Source organism: Lepidochelys kempii, chromosome 4 (genome assembly GCF_965140265.1).
Source record: "Lepidochelys kempii isolate rLepKem1 chromosome 4, rLepKem1.hap2, whole genome shotgun sequence".
Classification (NCBI taxonomy): domain Eukaryota; kingdom Metazoa; phylum Chordata; order Testudines; family Cheloniidae; genus Lepidochelys; species Lepidochelys kempii.
Genome location: NC_133259.1, coordinates 38070172 through 38084765, shown reverse-complemented (window position 1 = coordinate 38084765; position 14594 = coordinate 38070172). Strand labels below are relative to the sequence as shown.

Genomic DNA, 14594 nt, shown 5'->3' with positions numbered 1-14594 from the left:
CACCTTGGACATTCCCTAGAGTGGTCTAACCCTTCTGACCAGTGATGCTCCTAGAGGCTTTTACAGCAGGATCTTTACTATGAACTGGTTCTGAGGGCTGGTCTGCACACCGTTTATGTACTGCTTTAACTGTGTCAATCTGAAACCACTTTAGTTAGAGCAGAACAGTCTGCCAGTGTGGACACAGTTATACCATGTATAGACCCCTTTCTTCCATAGCCATTAAGGGGTTAATAGGTATGCTTGCTATCTCCTCAGCTGTAGCTAATTGCTGGGCCAGCAACAGCTGGGAGATAAGAAGGCTGCAGCTCAAAGGAGAGGATGGTTCCTAGAAAGACTACTGAGAGGAGAAGTTGAGTCTGGAAAAAGCCTATAAGAGAGGTGAAGTAGGCAGCAGCAAGGGACTGGGAGGAACTGGTCCTAGCTGCTTAATTCAGGGTTCCTGGGCTGGAACCCAGAGGGGTGTGTGGATGGGAGGATCTGAGTTCTCCAACCATCCCCAGCAAAGAGGTCAGGACTCTCCTGGGGGCTGGGATTATTCACCCATTCCTAGGGACATAGGACTTCTGGTCTATTGGACTGATTGTTTATTGCCCTGGAAGGGGTGAGACTATCAACAAACCAGCTACAGTCATAAGGAGAATCCATCTGGCACAGAGCTAGATGAGTTGTGGGGTAGGAAAACTGAGGCAAAATCACCATTCTACCTTGCAAAGCCATGGAAGGGGTGGGTGCTGGCTGGCAAAGTCACACTGGGCATACTATTGTAAAGATGCTTGTGAAAAAACATCTATACCGTTATAAAGCCCCTTTGTACTGGTATGATTGTGTCCACACTAGGCTTTCAATTTTACCTACCCTTTTTCAGATATCATCAGTTTCCACTCCTCCTGGCTGAAGACCATACTTAGTTCTTGGATACACATTGTACAACTCTCGTAGGAGTCAATGGAAATTCCTTGGACATATCCAAGGACAGAATTTGGCCTTTAGTGACTAATTCTTTTTAGTGGATCTACATGTATTTACCCGGTGACACGCTTTGTGTATCTTGGCTTCTTTCCCCCCCCCCCATCTCTTCTCACCCTCTGCCCTTCCGACTGGGTGCAGAGCAACCTGAAGTGAGGCTATAAAGCTACTTCATATCAAATAGCAGAGGGGGCTAATTGTGTAGCAAACTATTCCCCTCTCTTACCCAGGCAGCAGCATTGCACAAAAGCATTTCAGAAGCTAATAGGACCAGAAATCTCAGAGAAGTCTGTTCATGTGAGATTTCCACCACATTTTGTAGCTTCAAGAACTTTGCTATACTTATCTAAACCCATCCTAATTTTTAGACTCCATGCTGCATCCAGTGGGGTTGCTGAACTCCCATTGAAGACTGGGGAGGCTATTGTTACCTTGCAGGATCAGCCTCATTTTGGAGGTTCACTTTTCACTTGTTAGAAACCTATTAGCAGAAATTTTAACATTCTTTAGCAAGTGAATGAGCAGCAGCAAACTACATGGGGCAGTGTCAATAGGTGACCTGTTCTGAGCAGGTTGCAGGAATGTAGCCATGACTCTGACATAGGGAGAGGATGTACACCAGAGATGGTTCCTCCTGGTTTGAAAAATGTACAATATTGTAGCAGTTTCCTTTCCAGCTTTGGTTGGCGCACACCAAATGAAAATGAAAATGAAGTGAAGGGGGGAAGGTACATTGATCATTTTCAACCCTCAAATGCTTCAGTTCAAGGTTTGGGAGAAATTTCAGGTTGGTTCCTATCTTATGTGAATTGGTTTACTCACCCTTGGTCTGGAATGCCTGGAAAGAAAGTATTTGTCACTTGGACCTGTAGCTTCTTCCCCACCCTTTTCAATTTCAACTAAGATTTTCCCAAAATGTGGCTCAACTGCTGTTCCTTCATTTTCATTGCATGGCCCAGAAGTATGATGAACCATGCTTGCTCTTAATTGTTCTTCAAAGCTGATTCAGGAGGAATCCAAAGGGCCCAAGTCTGATTTGAACAGTTCGCTGCGGCTCTAATTTTAATTTCAATCAATAACACCAAGCATGAGTCTGTTAATTCTGATCTATGCAACTTTTTCCAGGACAGCTATGCTAATCATCAGTTGAAGAAAACAACAACTGAGTGACACACAAGAGTTGTACCATTATGCCACCATTATTTCAGTGAATGCATTTGAATGCTTCATTTAGTCATGTAATGACATTAAAAAAAAAAAAAAAAAAAAGACAGGCCACAAGGATGATCTTCCCAGACCTAATTATTAACTCCTTTGCCTTGTTCTCTCCAGTGTAGTATAAAAACACCCAGGATCTTCTCATATTAGTTGAATTTAGATTCACTAAGTTGCTTTTCACAATTGCTGTACAGTTTACTAGAGGAAACCCCTAACTATGACGGTTTGAAACTCCCCCCGCTAAATAATACAAGTTTGTAAATCACATCATTGTTTGAGTTACAAATGATCCCATGAACTCAGAAAGCTTCTGGTAAAGTTAGTCTGATGACCCTGAAAAATAGAAGACTCTGATAACTTTGTCACAATCTAGGGCCTGATGCTATCTTCACTGAAGTCAATGGAAAGATTCAAGATTTTCCAAGCAGAAACAGGCCCAAATTGTAAAATTCAGATGATTTAAAAAAAAAAAAATTGGGGGGCATTAATTCCAGGATTTTTGTCCCTCCTGGGACCTCCTGTGACCCCACCCCCTATTCAACCCCCCCTGCTCCCTGTCCCCTGACTGCCCCAATCCCTATCCATACCCCCACCCACTGAGAGCACCCCAGGGACCCCACCCCTATCCAACTGCCCCTGCTCCCTGTCCTCTGACCGCCCCCCCCGAACCTCTGCCCCATCCAACCGCCCCCTGCTCCCTGCCCCCTTACCATGCCGCTCAAAGCAGCAGGAGCTTGCAGCCACACCGCCTGGTCAGAGCCAGCCACGCCACTGTGCTGCCCGGCAGGAGCGACAGCCCAGAGCACAGGCGGCGCAGTGAGCTGAGACTGCGGGGGAGAGGGGACAGCAGGGGAGGGACCGGGGGCTCAAGGGCTGGGCAGGATGGTCGTGTGGGCCAGATGTGGCCCGCGGGCTGTAGTTTGCCCACCTCTGATCTAAAACCTAAATAGACTGGGTTACTTGCCCAACTTTCAGAGGTATATCTAGGCAGATTTTTGGGTTGGGTCCATCTCTAGTACAGACTGTAGATTTGGTTCAGATCAGCACCAAAAGTCTTTCTTTCAAACCTGGCTGGATATTTCACAGTGGCAGCCTTCCCCCACCCCTGCAGTTTATTACAGCTATCCCCCACTGTGAAGCACTCTTGGAACCCTTAATGTACAAAGTTTCCCACTGATGGCAGAATTCCTAGGAAGGTTAATTTAGGCAAGAAGAAGTATTTTAAGTGTATCCTACTTCATAATTAATTATTTTAGGGCATCCACAATCTGCTAGGTACTTTACAGATATATAGACACACATGGTGGCTGCCCTGAAGAGATTACAGTCTAAATTCAGACATGATATAAGGAGTGGAAGTAATAGATAGCAAGATGTGGAACTGGAGGGGAGTGGGGCAGACAGTTGTAATGTTTTTGATACTATATACTTCTTGTTCTGATTTACATGTATAGATATCCTGTAGGCAGTAAGTAGTTCTGTAAGAAATGATTTCATCAGAAAGGCTAAAGCAATATCAAACTTTGCTGCATGATATGCAACAGCTTCCACGAAGAAAAAGCACCATAACTAACACATATTTCTCAACAATGTAACTACCTCCACATTCAGTTAAGCAGAACTTGTAAGACTGTATGAAATAGCAACATCTGGCAATTCTCAATCATGTGACTGCATGATGATCAGATGTTTACTCAGCTCAGGCATATATACATGTTGATAGTGGGATTTTTGGATTATTATAATTGTGATCACTTAAATTACCAGAAGCACCCCATATAATCTCTGACAGGTAGCACACATCTGGGAGCTAAAGTCAGCCCAGATCCCGTTATCTAATTAGTTTGTCCACTAAAATAATACATAAAGTAAACGTTGCTTACGGTACCATATGTTTAATAATCAGTTACATGAAAACCTGTTGTGCACGTTCTGTAACTCAACCCTATACTTCAAATTGAAGAACAGTTCCTTTGTCCTGGTCAATAACCTATATAGACCTGAATCACTGAGAATGTGAATGAAACCATGCTGGTTGTCTAGGCACCAGGCCGCCCTGCAAGCCTAGCATTTTGCACATTTTGTTTTTTATTTTAGTATTGCTATGAATAAGATCAAACAAGTACCTCCCTGCACAAAACGTACCTTCCAACACATTAAGTAGTTTTATGTGTTCCCAGCTTCCTTAAAATAGACAACCTTATATAGTAATAGTTCCTTCTACTTGGAAGAATCATGTGTATAAGTCTTCCGCAGCTATTCTGGAATATTATTTTGATGACTGTTCAGGGAAATGGCTATGCAATGTTTACTTATTTAGCAAAAACTTTTTGCTATTCCCTCACAATGTAGGAAATTATTCCTCCCTCTTAGATAATTTCGATATCCTTTTTTGTAACTAACTCAATTAAATTTGTCAACAGGTGTTTGACATGAACTCTACAAAATATAACTTGTAGAACAACCTACTGAATGGTGCGCAGCAGTTATATTAGCTGTTCCCTGCTAGCTTCTGCACTTCTATGGCAAGCGATAGTTTGTTCTAAGCAGAAAGTTTTCAGAACCTTTTAGAGATTCCAAAAGAATTCTGTTTCTTATTGGTGGCAATCAGTCAAATAGCAAGTAAGAAGAATAGTTCATAGAGTAAGGAAAGAGAAGTGTGGGCAAAAAATACAGCTCATCAGGCAGCTTTCAGCAGAAGCGGGGCAGGGAGCGGGGAATGGTATGCTTAGAATCCAGTTAAATAAAAGTGTTCTATTCACTACCTCAGGATGGAAAAAGCAAAACACCAAATTAGCAGAAAAGTGCAGCAAACAAAAATATCCAAACAAGATAAATAGTTATGGTCACTTCTGGCAAGAGGCATCCAAACCCCAGCAGATTTTTGCTGATCCCAGACAAGGCAGAAATATCTACCTGTGTTTTCCTCCCTCGCCAAATGGAAAAAGCAGGTCACTTGTGTGTAAAAACTCAGCAAAAGGTGACCAGGCTAGCCCCCTACTGGGATCTGGATTCAGCAGTTCATCCATATTCAGCAAAACATTTAAGCATGTGCTTAAGTCCACCTACATTCAGCAAATGCAACTTAATCACATGCTCATAGTTAAGCACATGCTTATATTCTCTGCTGAATTGGGAACAATTTTCAAAGTTATTTGGGTACCTAAGATGCAGATAGGAGCCTACTGGGATTTTCAAACCTAACTTGTCACCCTTGGTGGCAGAGAGAAGCCAAGGATTTGAATGGGCATGGAGGACTAACTAGATGTGGTTCCTTGACGTGATAGCTGAAGAACATTTGTGGGGTATCATGAGGGAGTTTGTACAGCTCCAGTATGTGCCCCCTGTATTGTATGAGGGTTTGTCTATGAGGGAAAGCTTCACCAAGTATATTTGTCTGTGTACTTAAACCACTGTAATTATGTAGGTATAACTCCCCATGTAGATACTCTTATTCCAGAATGAGTGGCTTTTGGGGGGGCTTTCTTTTATTCAGCTTCCAAAGCAACATAAGCTTAACCAGAAAAAGGCACCTTGTACCAGTATAACAATAACCACACAGGTAGTCATACAAGCGTTACTATAGTGACTTAAATTCTCACCTTACCCAATGCACATCTAACTTTGCTGTGTAGACAACACATCAGTAAGCCAAAGTCCTCTAGTTTCTAGTGCCGTCATATAGCACACTTCATGAGCACCATTTTTTTTTTAAAAAGTACAGATTGAAATGTCTTCAACTCAAGACTGTATAGCTTATCCTCTGTATAGACTTCCAAGAAATGCATGGAAATGAAACATACATTCAGTAGTAAACACGTTTTTAGCATTATATCATTGTCATTACAGTGCCTAAAAGGTATGCTAGGTGCTCTTCAGGACAAAAAAAGGAGATGTGATTTCTACTCAGAAGAGCTTACAATTTAATGTTAAACATGATGCAAGCAGTGAGGGTGCAAAATAGATTACTCCACCTCTGTCCCCCAAATAGTTCATTCTGTCATTTCATTTAAAGCTTTACAGGATTCACACACTTTTGCAACAAGCATCTATTCTAACTGTTCAGGGCAGTAACCGATCTCTACAGCAGTCAGGAAAGGTTTCCCACATGCTTATGACACTTAACACATACAGAGCTTTCAGTGTGGCCATTATACTCAGATATACTCTCAAAGAGCCAACGGGATGACTTAAGCAAGCCTTGCCCCCAAGAAGATCAAACCAATATCCTTATCTGGTTCAAACTGGCATAATTCCATGGAAGCTGAAGAACTGGCTTCCTGTGTATGATACCCCTGTCCTGATCAGGAAGAATGGGAGAAGGACCCAGCAAAGGCAATAGGTAGTGGATCTAGAACTGAAATGTATAGCTATGGAGACAATCAGAGAAATAGGGGTTGGAGGTTGTGTATTAATCAGGAGGAAAGGATCCTTTCATGTGCCCCAGTCAGAACTGCAATAGATGGCATATTACCCAGGGGGCCCAAGTTTGAAGCTCAAAGTTCCAGTCAACATGAGAGAGCTCAGGGCTAGATTTTTTTTAATTTAATTTAATTTTTTTTTCAGAAAAGCTCAACTCCGATTTAGGTGTTTAGGCACCCAAATGAAGTGGCCAAATTTCAAATGTGCTCAGCATACATCCATCTCCCATTGTTCTCAACGGAAGTTGGGTACTCAGCTCCTTTAAAAGATTTTGGCCCTCATACTCAACATTATACTACACTGGAGTGTGAGCAGCAAATAAAATGCTATGCCATAGCCGGTGTAGGTACCACCTATGCTGATGAGAGGGATTCTCCCATGAGTGTCAGTCATCCACCTCCCCAAGAGGATGTCTACACCAGGGGTTAGGTTAGCATAGAAACATCTCTTAGGGATGTGGATTTTTCACACACCTAAGAGATGTAGCTATGCTGATATAATTTCCCAGTGTAGACTAGCACTGGTGTGTGCTCAAATCTTGCTGCTTTGTCCATCCTCAACTTGGAGCCTGATCCTGCAGCCCTTCCATTATCGTCTAATGTGACTGGTGCACTCACAAGGGCTGCAGGGTCTGATGAGAAAAGGGAACTACCTGAAGAAAGTGGGAATAAAACCATGTTATATGAGGAATGGTGAATCGTTCCTTATATAACATGGTTTTATTGGTCCCAATTTTTAAGCCCCTCAACCTGCCCTCCAATTTTGTGGTGTCATTTTTGTTCCTGCCAGCGATAGCTGTAGAAATGAATTCTGGGTTCAATCAGGTAGCTCACTCTCTAAATGTGCTCATTGTTGCCCACAATTAATTGCAGGGACAAAAAAAAGTTCCTCCAAAACTAGAAGCAATTTCTTAAAATAAAAGCCATTTTACAGTGTGATAGGCTCTGAGCATTAATCCCCTGAATAATGGGCCCCTTCAATAGTTTCTGCTTGAGAAGATACGTGTAAAGCAACCCAGGTTCCACACTGAATGCGAGAGCCCCCTTCCGTGATACGCACAAGTACTGGAGTTATCCTTTCTAATGACCTGACACAATCCTCAAGGATATTATAAACATCATTTTCTGTTGTGCTGTTTTGCTGCAAATTTAACTAAGAAACCTTACTATCAAGTTAATGGCAGGAAATACAAAACAATAAAATATAATGTCATACAATACACTTTAAATGTTTCCAGCAAAGGGTTCAAATGATGAAGCAAAGCACTAACAAAGGAGCTAATGTAATTTTAGTATTTAGATACAGACTTTACTTTCTTAAGTTATTTATATTGAGCCAATATGTACTCTCTCCCACTGAAAACTCTCTTGGCATAGAGTTTTGAAGTTTATCTATTAGAAACAAACACAAATGAATATTTGCCATATATCCAGACCATATTGTATTTGCATAAATGCTTTTGGAAAGCATGCCAAAAACAGTTTGGTATGGAGGCTGCATATCCAAAACAGGGTATACAGTCGTGTCAGTTCTGCTGTGCAGTACTACACTAGTGCCTTAGTACTAAACTCTTCCATTGGCACTGCTGCTGGAGTACGAAGCTTTCCTTCCTTCCCTCTGCAATGAAATTACTTAAAAACTCACAACCCTACACTTTGGAAGCCCCCTCTGGTAAAGGTATATTACAAAGGATTTCTTTTTCATTATTTAGTCAGTGCCAGAAAGACAAACATAGTATTTCAGCCTCAGAGTTCAAAACTAGGCACTTTCCACTTGATTTTGGCAAACTAAATTTATTGTTTCAATTTTCAAAATGATTTTTAATCAGATCTCTGAAATGGCCTCCTGCTGCCCCACTGAAGTGAATGGAAGTTTGCCATTGACTTAAATAGGAGCTGGATCAAGTCCTATGTGCACAGGCAAAATTTTATTGGTTATTAAATTGGGTCAGTATCAGTTAAAGGACTTAATAAAACCTTCTTCAGAAAAGAAACACAGCCCCTCAAAACAACTCCTCAGGCAAAAGACTGTGTGTAAATATGCCTTACTTGCCAGTCCACCCTAATGAGACTTTCCACTGCTGGGGGCTTCATTTTATGGACAGACATCTTTAGCCTTTAGTGCTGTCTGCCTCATACCCTTCACGAGCACTAAAATCAATAATGCTTTAAAAAATAAAATCGGGAGGATTCCCCCCTAAACTTTCAAGGTATATATTTTTGATTACTCAGCTAATGCATGTGCATATATTTTCCTATAAGGCTTAAAGAGCCAACAATGTTAAAAAAAGTAAGGGCCAGATTCTCAACTGGTGACAGTCAGAATAGCTCGATTGAAGTCAGCAGGTCACCAGCTGAGGATCTGGTCCTAAATATTTATTTCTGGCTTCCTGAGCCAGCAGGAGCTGGAGAAGCTGCACAGATTTTGCTCTTATTGGTGCCTGGTGCAGTATGAGTACTGTGCAGAACTGATGTGCTCTGGAGGGAAACTCAGCCAGCCTCTACAGCCAGCGAATAGTAGCTCTGAAGTGATGCAGCACACAGGATGAGGAGGTGTGGAACAGAGAGGGAAATAAGATAATCCATGGAGCACTCTCAAAGACAAGACAACAACAACAACAACACAAAAAGCCCCACACAACCCCCCTGAAATCAATTAATTTTTCTGTGTTCAGCAGCATGGCTTTATCATTTAAAGAGCTGATGGAAAAGTAGAGGTTTTCCCCCCAAGAAGTTTTAAGTATTTTCTCTGAATTATTTTTGCTAGGAATAATCAAACAGAAAACCTCATCCTGTAGGTATGACTCCAAACTTAGCATTAATATTTATGGCTAATAATTCTGTAAATATTTAACAGAGTTTTACTTAATTAAAAAAAAAAGAGTTTGAGCATTCTATGGATGTGGTAAACTAGAGCTATTCTTTTCAGTGACAAAATGTTTATGTACATATTATTGCTCCAAGAGAATGAAATGGCTTTACTGAGTCTCATCTATTAGAATGCGTGTTTTCTTTAAAAAAAAAAAAGTACTTAGCTATTCAGAGTAATAGAGAGTACAGAATGGTTGAGACCAGTATACTAAGGCTTTGATTCACATAATACATAATACATGTACTAAGGCCTTGATTCACATACGCATTCCCTGTATCAAGGGAATGGTTCTGAAATAACAATGAAACTGTCTAAAAAGCCAGGCTGCATGAAATTAAGATGATATTTTTTATCTTTATGTTCATGTGCCTTCTGTGTCCACCTTGACATAAGTGAAGGACCTGGATTTTTTTTAAGTTTTTAATTTTATAAAATATAAAAACTAAATTAAAGAAAAAATAATATCCAGAAAATCACTTCAAAGAAAAACATGACTTTCCCACCTAGTTATGTGAGTTTTCATAGTAAACACTTAACATCCATTATATATATAATGGGCTAGATTAATTCCTCCTATAGCTCTGTTGAAATCAGGTAAGTTAATGGAGTTATACCATGGATTAATTTGATCCATTACATGTAACAAATATGTAAGCAAATGAGTTCACATGTAGCTATGTCAAAGTCTTGTTAACTTAAGATAGGAGACTTATTTGCAGAGTAGAATTATTCAAGCATCATAAGTTCCAATACTCAAACCCCATGACGCTTCAAAGGATATTCAATCCTTTCTCCCCCTAAAAGAAAAAAGATTTACCACTAAAGGTAAAGAAGAACAGTCTCTAATTCCCTGTGAGGTTGTGGGAAAATTAACACTATTGAGAAGTGTGCCTCACTGCTTATTGATTTCTGATCAGCTCTGAGAATACACTGGTAAAAAAAGATTATGCCAATAAAAAGATTCCTCTCTGAAGGTGTCACACTACCATGTTTTATCTCTGTGGGCACAAACTTTGGGTCTGATCCTTCTCTCATTGATATCAGTGGCAGAACAACCTATAACTCAATTGGTAGAAGGACTGGGCCTTTTTTGAAAAAACAATATTAGAGACTTTACATGCTTTTTTAGCACAACTGAATTTGTTGTAGGCTTCAGAACAGTCTTTATAAAATGGAATAAAATCCACTGCAAATTTCCCTTCCTTTGTTTTAAACCATACCAAGCTACAAGTGCAACTAAAATCCTATTGCACTGAAATGTCAAAAGCTGTGTATTTGGGGGTGGGGATGGGGGGAAAGAGGAACCATTTCGCAATTCTTTATCCACTGACCTTGCACCCAAGAAATTTGCTTTCACACAAAAGGCATTTTTTTTCTTTCCTCAAAACATGAAACAAAGTGAAAACCTTTACTTTTTAGGTTTTCGTGTTCTGTTGTAACTATTATTCACAGACCTACCTGAAGCCATGAGATATTTGGCTAGTTTAGAGTTCAAATCAAACAAAACCAACTAGGTTCTCTCCAAACATTTTTAGTGCTCATAAACGTTTTGCCATAACTCTCAACAAAACGTTTTGCTGTCTCTGGATAATTTTTTTTAGACTGTTTTACCTCAGATTTAGTAATGAACCATATGGCAGTTGGTTACATAATTATGTTAGACTCAAGAACTTCTGCAACAAAACTCTCTGGTTTCGATATGGGTTTAATTTCACCATATTTTGTTCAAAAGGAACCTGAAACCAAAAGTGAAATGCAAAGGGTTTGAAACAACCTGAAACAATACTGAGAAAAGTTCATGCTCGCGTACAATTCATTAGTGTTTTATAAGCCATATAGGGGTTGGGTCCTAGCCATGTTAGAGATTGACTCTCTCCCTGTATTGTGACCCCGAAATTAAAAGCAGCTGAAGGGCCTGGTATCTGAAGACTGACAGCAGGATATGTTCAGCAAGGGGCCTTTTAGGACTTGTCTAGACAGCAAAAATAAGTCATGCTAGAAAATGAGTTATAAAAAAATAAATGTAGCTGAAGAAAAGCTCTGTGTAAGCTCAAAACTTGTCTCTCTCTCACCAAAAGAAGTTGATCCAATAAAAGATACTATCTCATCCACCTTGTCTCTTTCAATTTTAACTAAGAGTTTTAAACACTATTTTGGGCAAGTCATGTTGAGTTAGTTGATCATGGTCAACCATAGGGGAAGACTAGAGTTATCCTCAAACAGCTGTTGTTTTTTAAACTAAACTAGGTGCACATTAATTGAAGTGTGTTAGCTAATACATTCCCAAACATAACTTGTTTTCCCAGTCTAGACAAACCCTTACTCTGAAATTCACTCCTCTTGCTGGTCTGACAGAGCTCATGCTTGTTGATATGAAGGGCACCAAGTAAACCCCAATCTGCCTAGGCACCCAGAACCTGTCAGTGCAGCCCATCAAGTAGACAGGGCTGGCTGACCGGGAGATCTGCCAATTCAGAACATCTCTCGGGGAGTCACACAGCAGGCCCCTGTTGAGCCCTGGCTAGATTTTACCAGTACTCTCCCTAGTTGGTCATGATAGGAAAAGGCATGTTGTGGGAAAGGTATTGACAAGTTGGGGTACCAAAAAAGTTCTTGGCCTTGTGAAGGAGCAGCGTTGGGCCAGTCAAAAGTGACAGCTTTCAGTCCCTAGTGATCTGGGCCATATCATAACCAGCAGCTGAGGAATTAAAACTCTGGTACCCATAACCAACTTCATGAGACATTAGTCTACAAAGAGTCACTGACAAATATATATAATATAATTTTATTTTTATAAAGCTTGTTCTAAAGTTTTTGCATTACTTGGCCATTTGATTGGTTTTAATTACAAGTAAAACACATACTTTCCTTAATGATCCTTTCTAAAAACGATTGGTTCCTGCTTTTAGAGATTAGTCACAACTGTAACCACTTGGCTAGTTCTCCCAACCTCAGGGTTCAAATGGTTTAGTGGTTCTGGTGAGTTAGTTTTAGGACACATCCAAACTATCCCTGGTTCTGGGTTTGGGTTTTTGTTTTTTGTAAAACCCCTGCCTTTACCCATCTTTGTCTGTAACAGAGATGGGTCATACCTGAACCTTGTGTCAAAAGTACCATGGTTTTGCTTTGCTTTGACAAAACAAAAGCTACCCCAGTTCTATCCATCTCCTTTGACTTTTGCATTCCTTGATGTTTCCACTAGGTGGCAGGATTCCACCATCACCTACTATTGATGAAGTTACTTGCAAAGAAACATTTGTGTGCAAACAGGTTTTGATTCTTTTAAACAAAAAACGCTGGTAGAGTATTGCAAAATATTTAAAAATAAACATTAAGAGACAATAATACTTACAAGTGATAAGTGAAAAATATGTTCAATAAACTGCAGCTTGATTATTGAATAAGATTAATTTTATGGCTGAAAATAATTCAGAGAAAACAGAATGAAAGATGTTATTTTCCTAGCAAAAGAACGGACACAAGCCCCTGGTTTTAAACAAGTAAAATCCTTTTCTCCCATATCTAATATTTCTGCTATATTGGAAAAAGTAACTAACTCAATTAGTTTAATGCAACTCTAATTAGTATGTATATTGCCAGCTAAAAGAATTACAAGATTAAAGAACTAGCTTAATAATGCCCCAAAATCAAATTCCTAAAAATGTAGCAACCTACCTAGTACTGAGTACTATGTGATAATGAATATACCCCTTTTTTTTCTTGTTTCCTTTTTTATTTTATTGGTATAAAATACATCTTAATCTCTGGACTTCAGGTTAATCTGCCAGGATTTATTATATTCACTAGTCCAAAATCTGCTCTCACAGTATTGAATTTGTGCCGATACCATAGCTGTGGACAGAACGGCCCCTTGTCTAAAATGACAGGATGCGGCAACCCAGCTATCATTCTACAATTCCTAATCACCATAAAAAACCACAATCTGTAATAAAATGAATATTTGTTTTAAACCAAACTAATTTTTTTTTAAAAATGTTCTAAAATTTTATGGTTTGAGAGCATTTTCTTTCAAGTTGTTTTAGACTTTTTGTTGTGTACTTTCACTTCATATATAAATATAAACTGTGATACACTCAACAATTTTCAGGGTATAATCCATGAAATACATACCAGGGCATGTTTGGCAATGATTAAAGCTGTTTCCAGAGAATGTACTTTTCATTAATATGAAGTGATAACTCTCTGGGTAATGCTTTCCAGGAGTCCCAAAATAGTAGGAACACTTTCTCGTGCTAAATCATTTATTTATTCCATGCCAAGACTAGAGAAAGTGTTGCAAATCAATAGTCAAAACTGGGATTGCTAACTGGGGACCCCATCCTGTGTGGTGCTGAGTGACTTCCACCACACCCAATGAATTCAGTGGACACTGAAGGCACTCATCACCTCATAAGCTTGTGCCCTTCCCATTCAAGAAAACAGCTGTGGTACTTGTAGGTAATCAAAAGGTAAGAATTGCCTATCATTTAAAAAAATCACAATCTGCACCTGTGGAAGCAGCTCCCCAAATACATTTCCAACAAACATAGCAAGCCCCACAATAAAACTTGCCTCAAGGTTTCTGACTGGAAGCTATATAGATCACAACAAGCTTCTTTCTTTCTTTCCCTCCTTGTCATAACAGACTGATAACATCTCTCTCATTGTCCTACCTTAGCGATTTGCAAAGGCTGCTTTTGCTCCTTGCCACCTTGCAATCTAAAGCCCCAAGGTGCCCCTCCACTCATGGAAATGCAGATATAATCCCCTGTGCCCATTTTCCTGGTGCGGTTAGGCAGAATTCATCTGCAGAGGAAGATGAAAAGTTCTCTAGCTTTTGTAGATGTTCACTGAACTTGAGGCTCGCCTGCCAGGCAGAGCTGGAGAAGCAGAGCACCACTCTGTTGCTGCTGTTGCGTACTGCTCTCTATAATGTAGTAATTCACAAGAATGCAAGAGCTCTCACAGATCAAGGGCCCAGCCCACTGTTTCGTCAGACTCTCCTATGCTCAGCCCACCTTCAGAGTAAAGTAAAATAATGCTGAGAAACCACACACAAAAGAGACTGAGCCATGAGGCTAAAAAAGCTATATTTAACCACAAGAGCCTCTGCC

At 40.0% G+C, this 14594-nt stretch overlaps 1 protein-coding gene across 1 annotated transcript in view; it reads right to left on the bottom strand.

Annotated features, from left to right (window-relative positions):
* The window catches only part of SYNPO2 (synaptopodin 2), a 129482-nt gene extending 115179 nt beyond the window's left edge, over positions 1-14303 (bottom strand). Inside the window, exon 1 of the mRNA XM_073340999.1 lies at positions 14154-14303. Within this exon, the coding sequence (XP_073197100.1) occupies positions 14154-14258 (105 nt within the window). The 5' untranslated portion in view covers positions 14259-14303. The remainder of the gene's footprint in view (positions 1-14153) is intronic.
* Between the last annotated feature and the right edge of the window lie 291 nt (positions 14304-14594).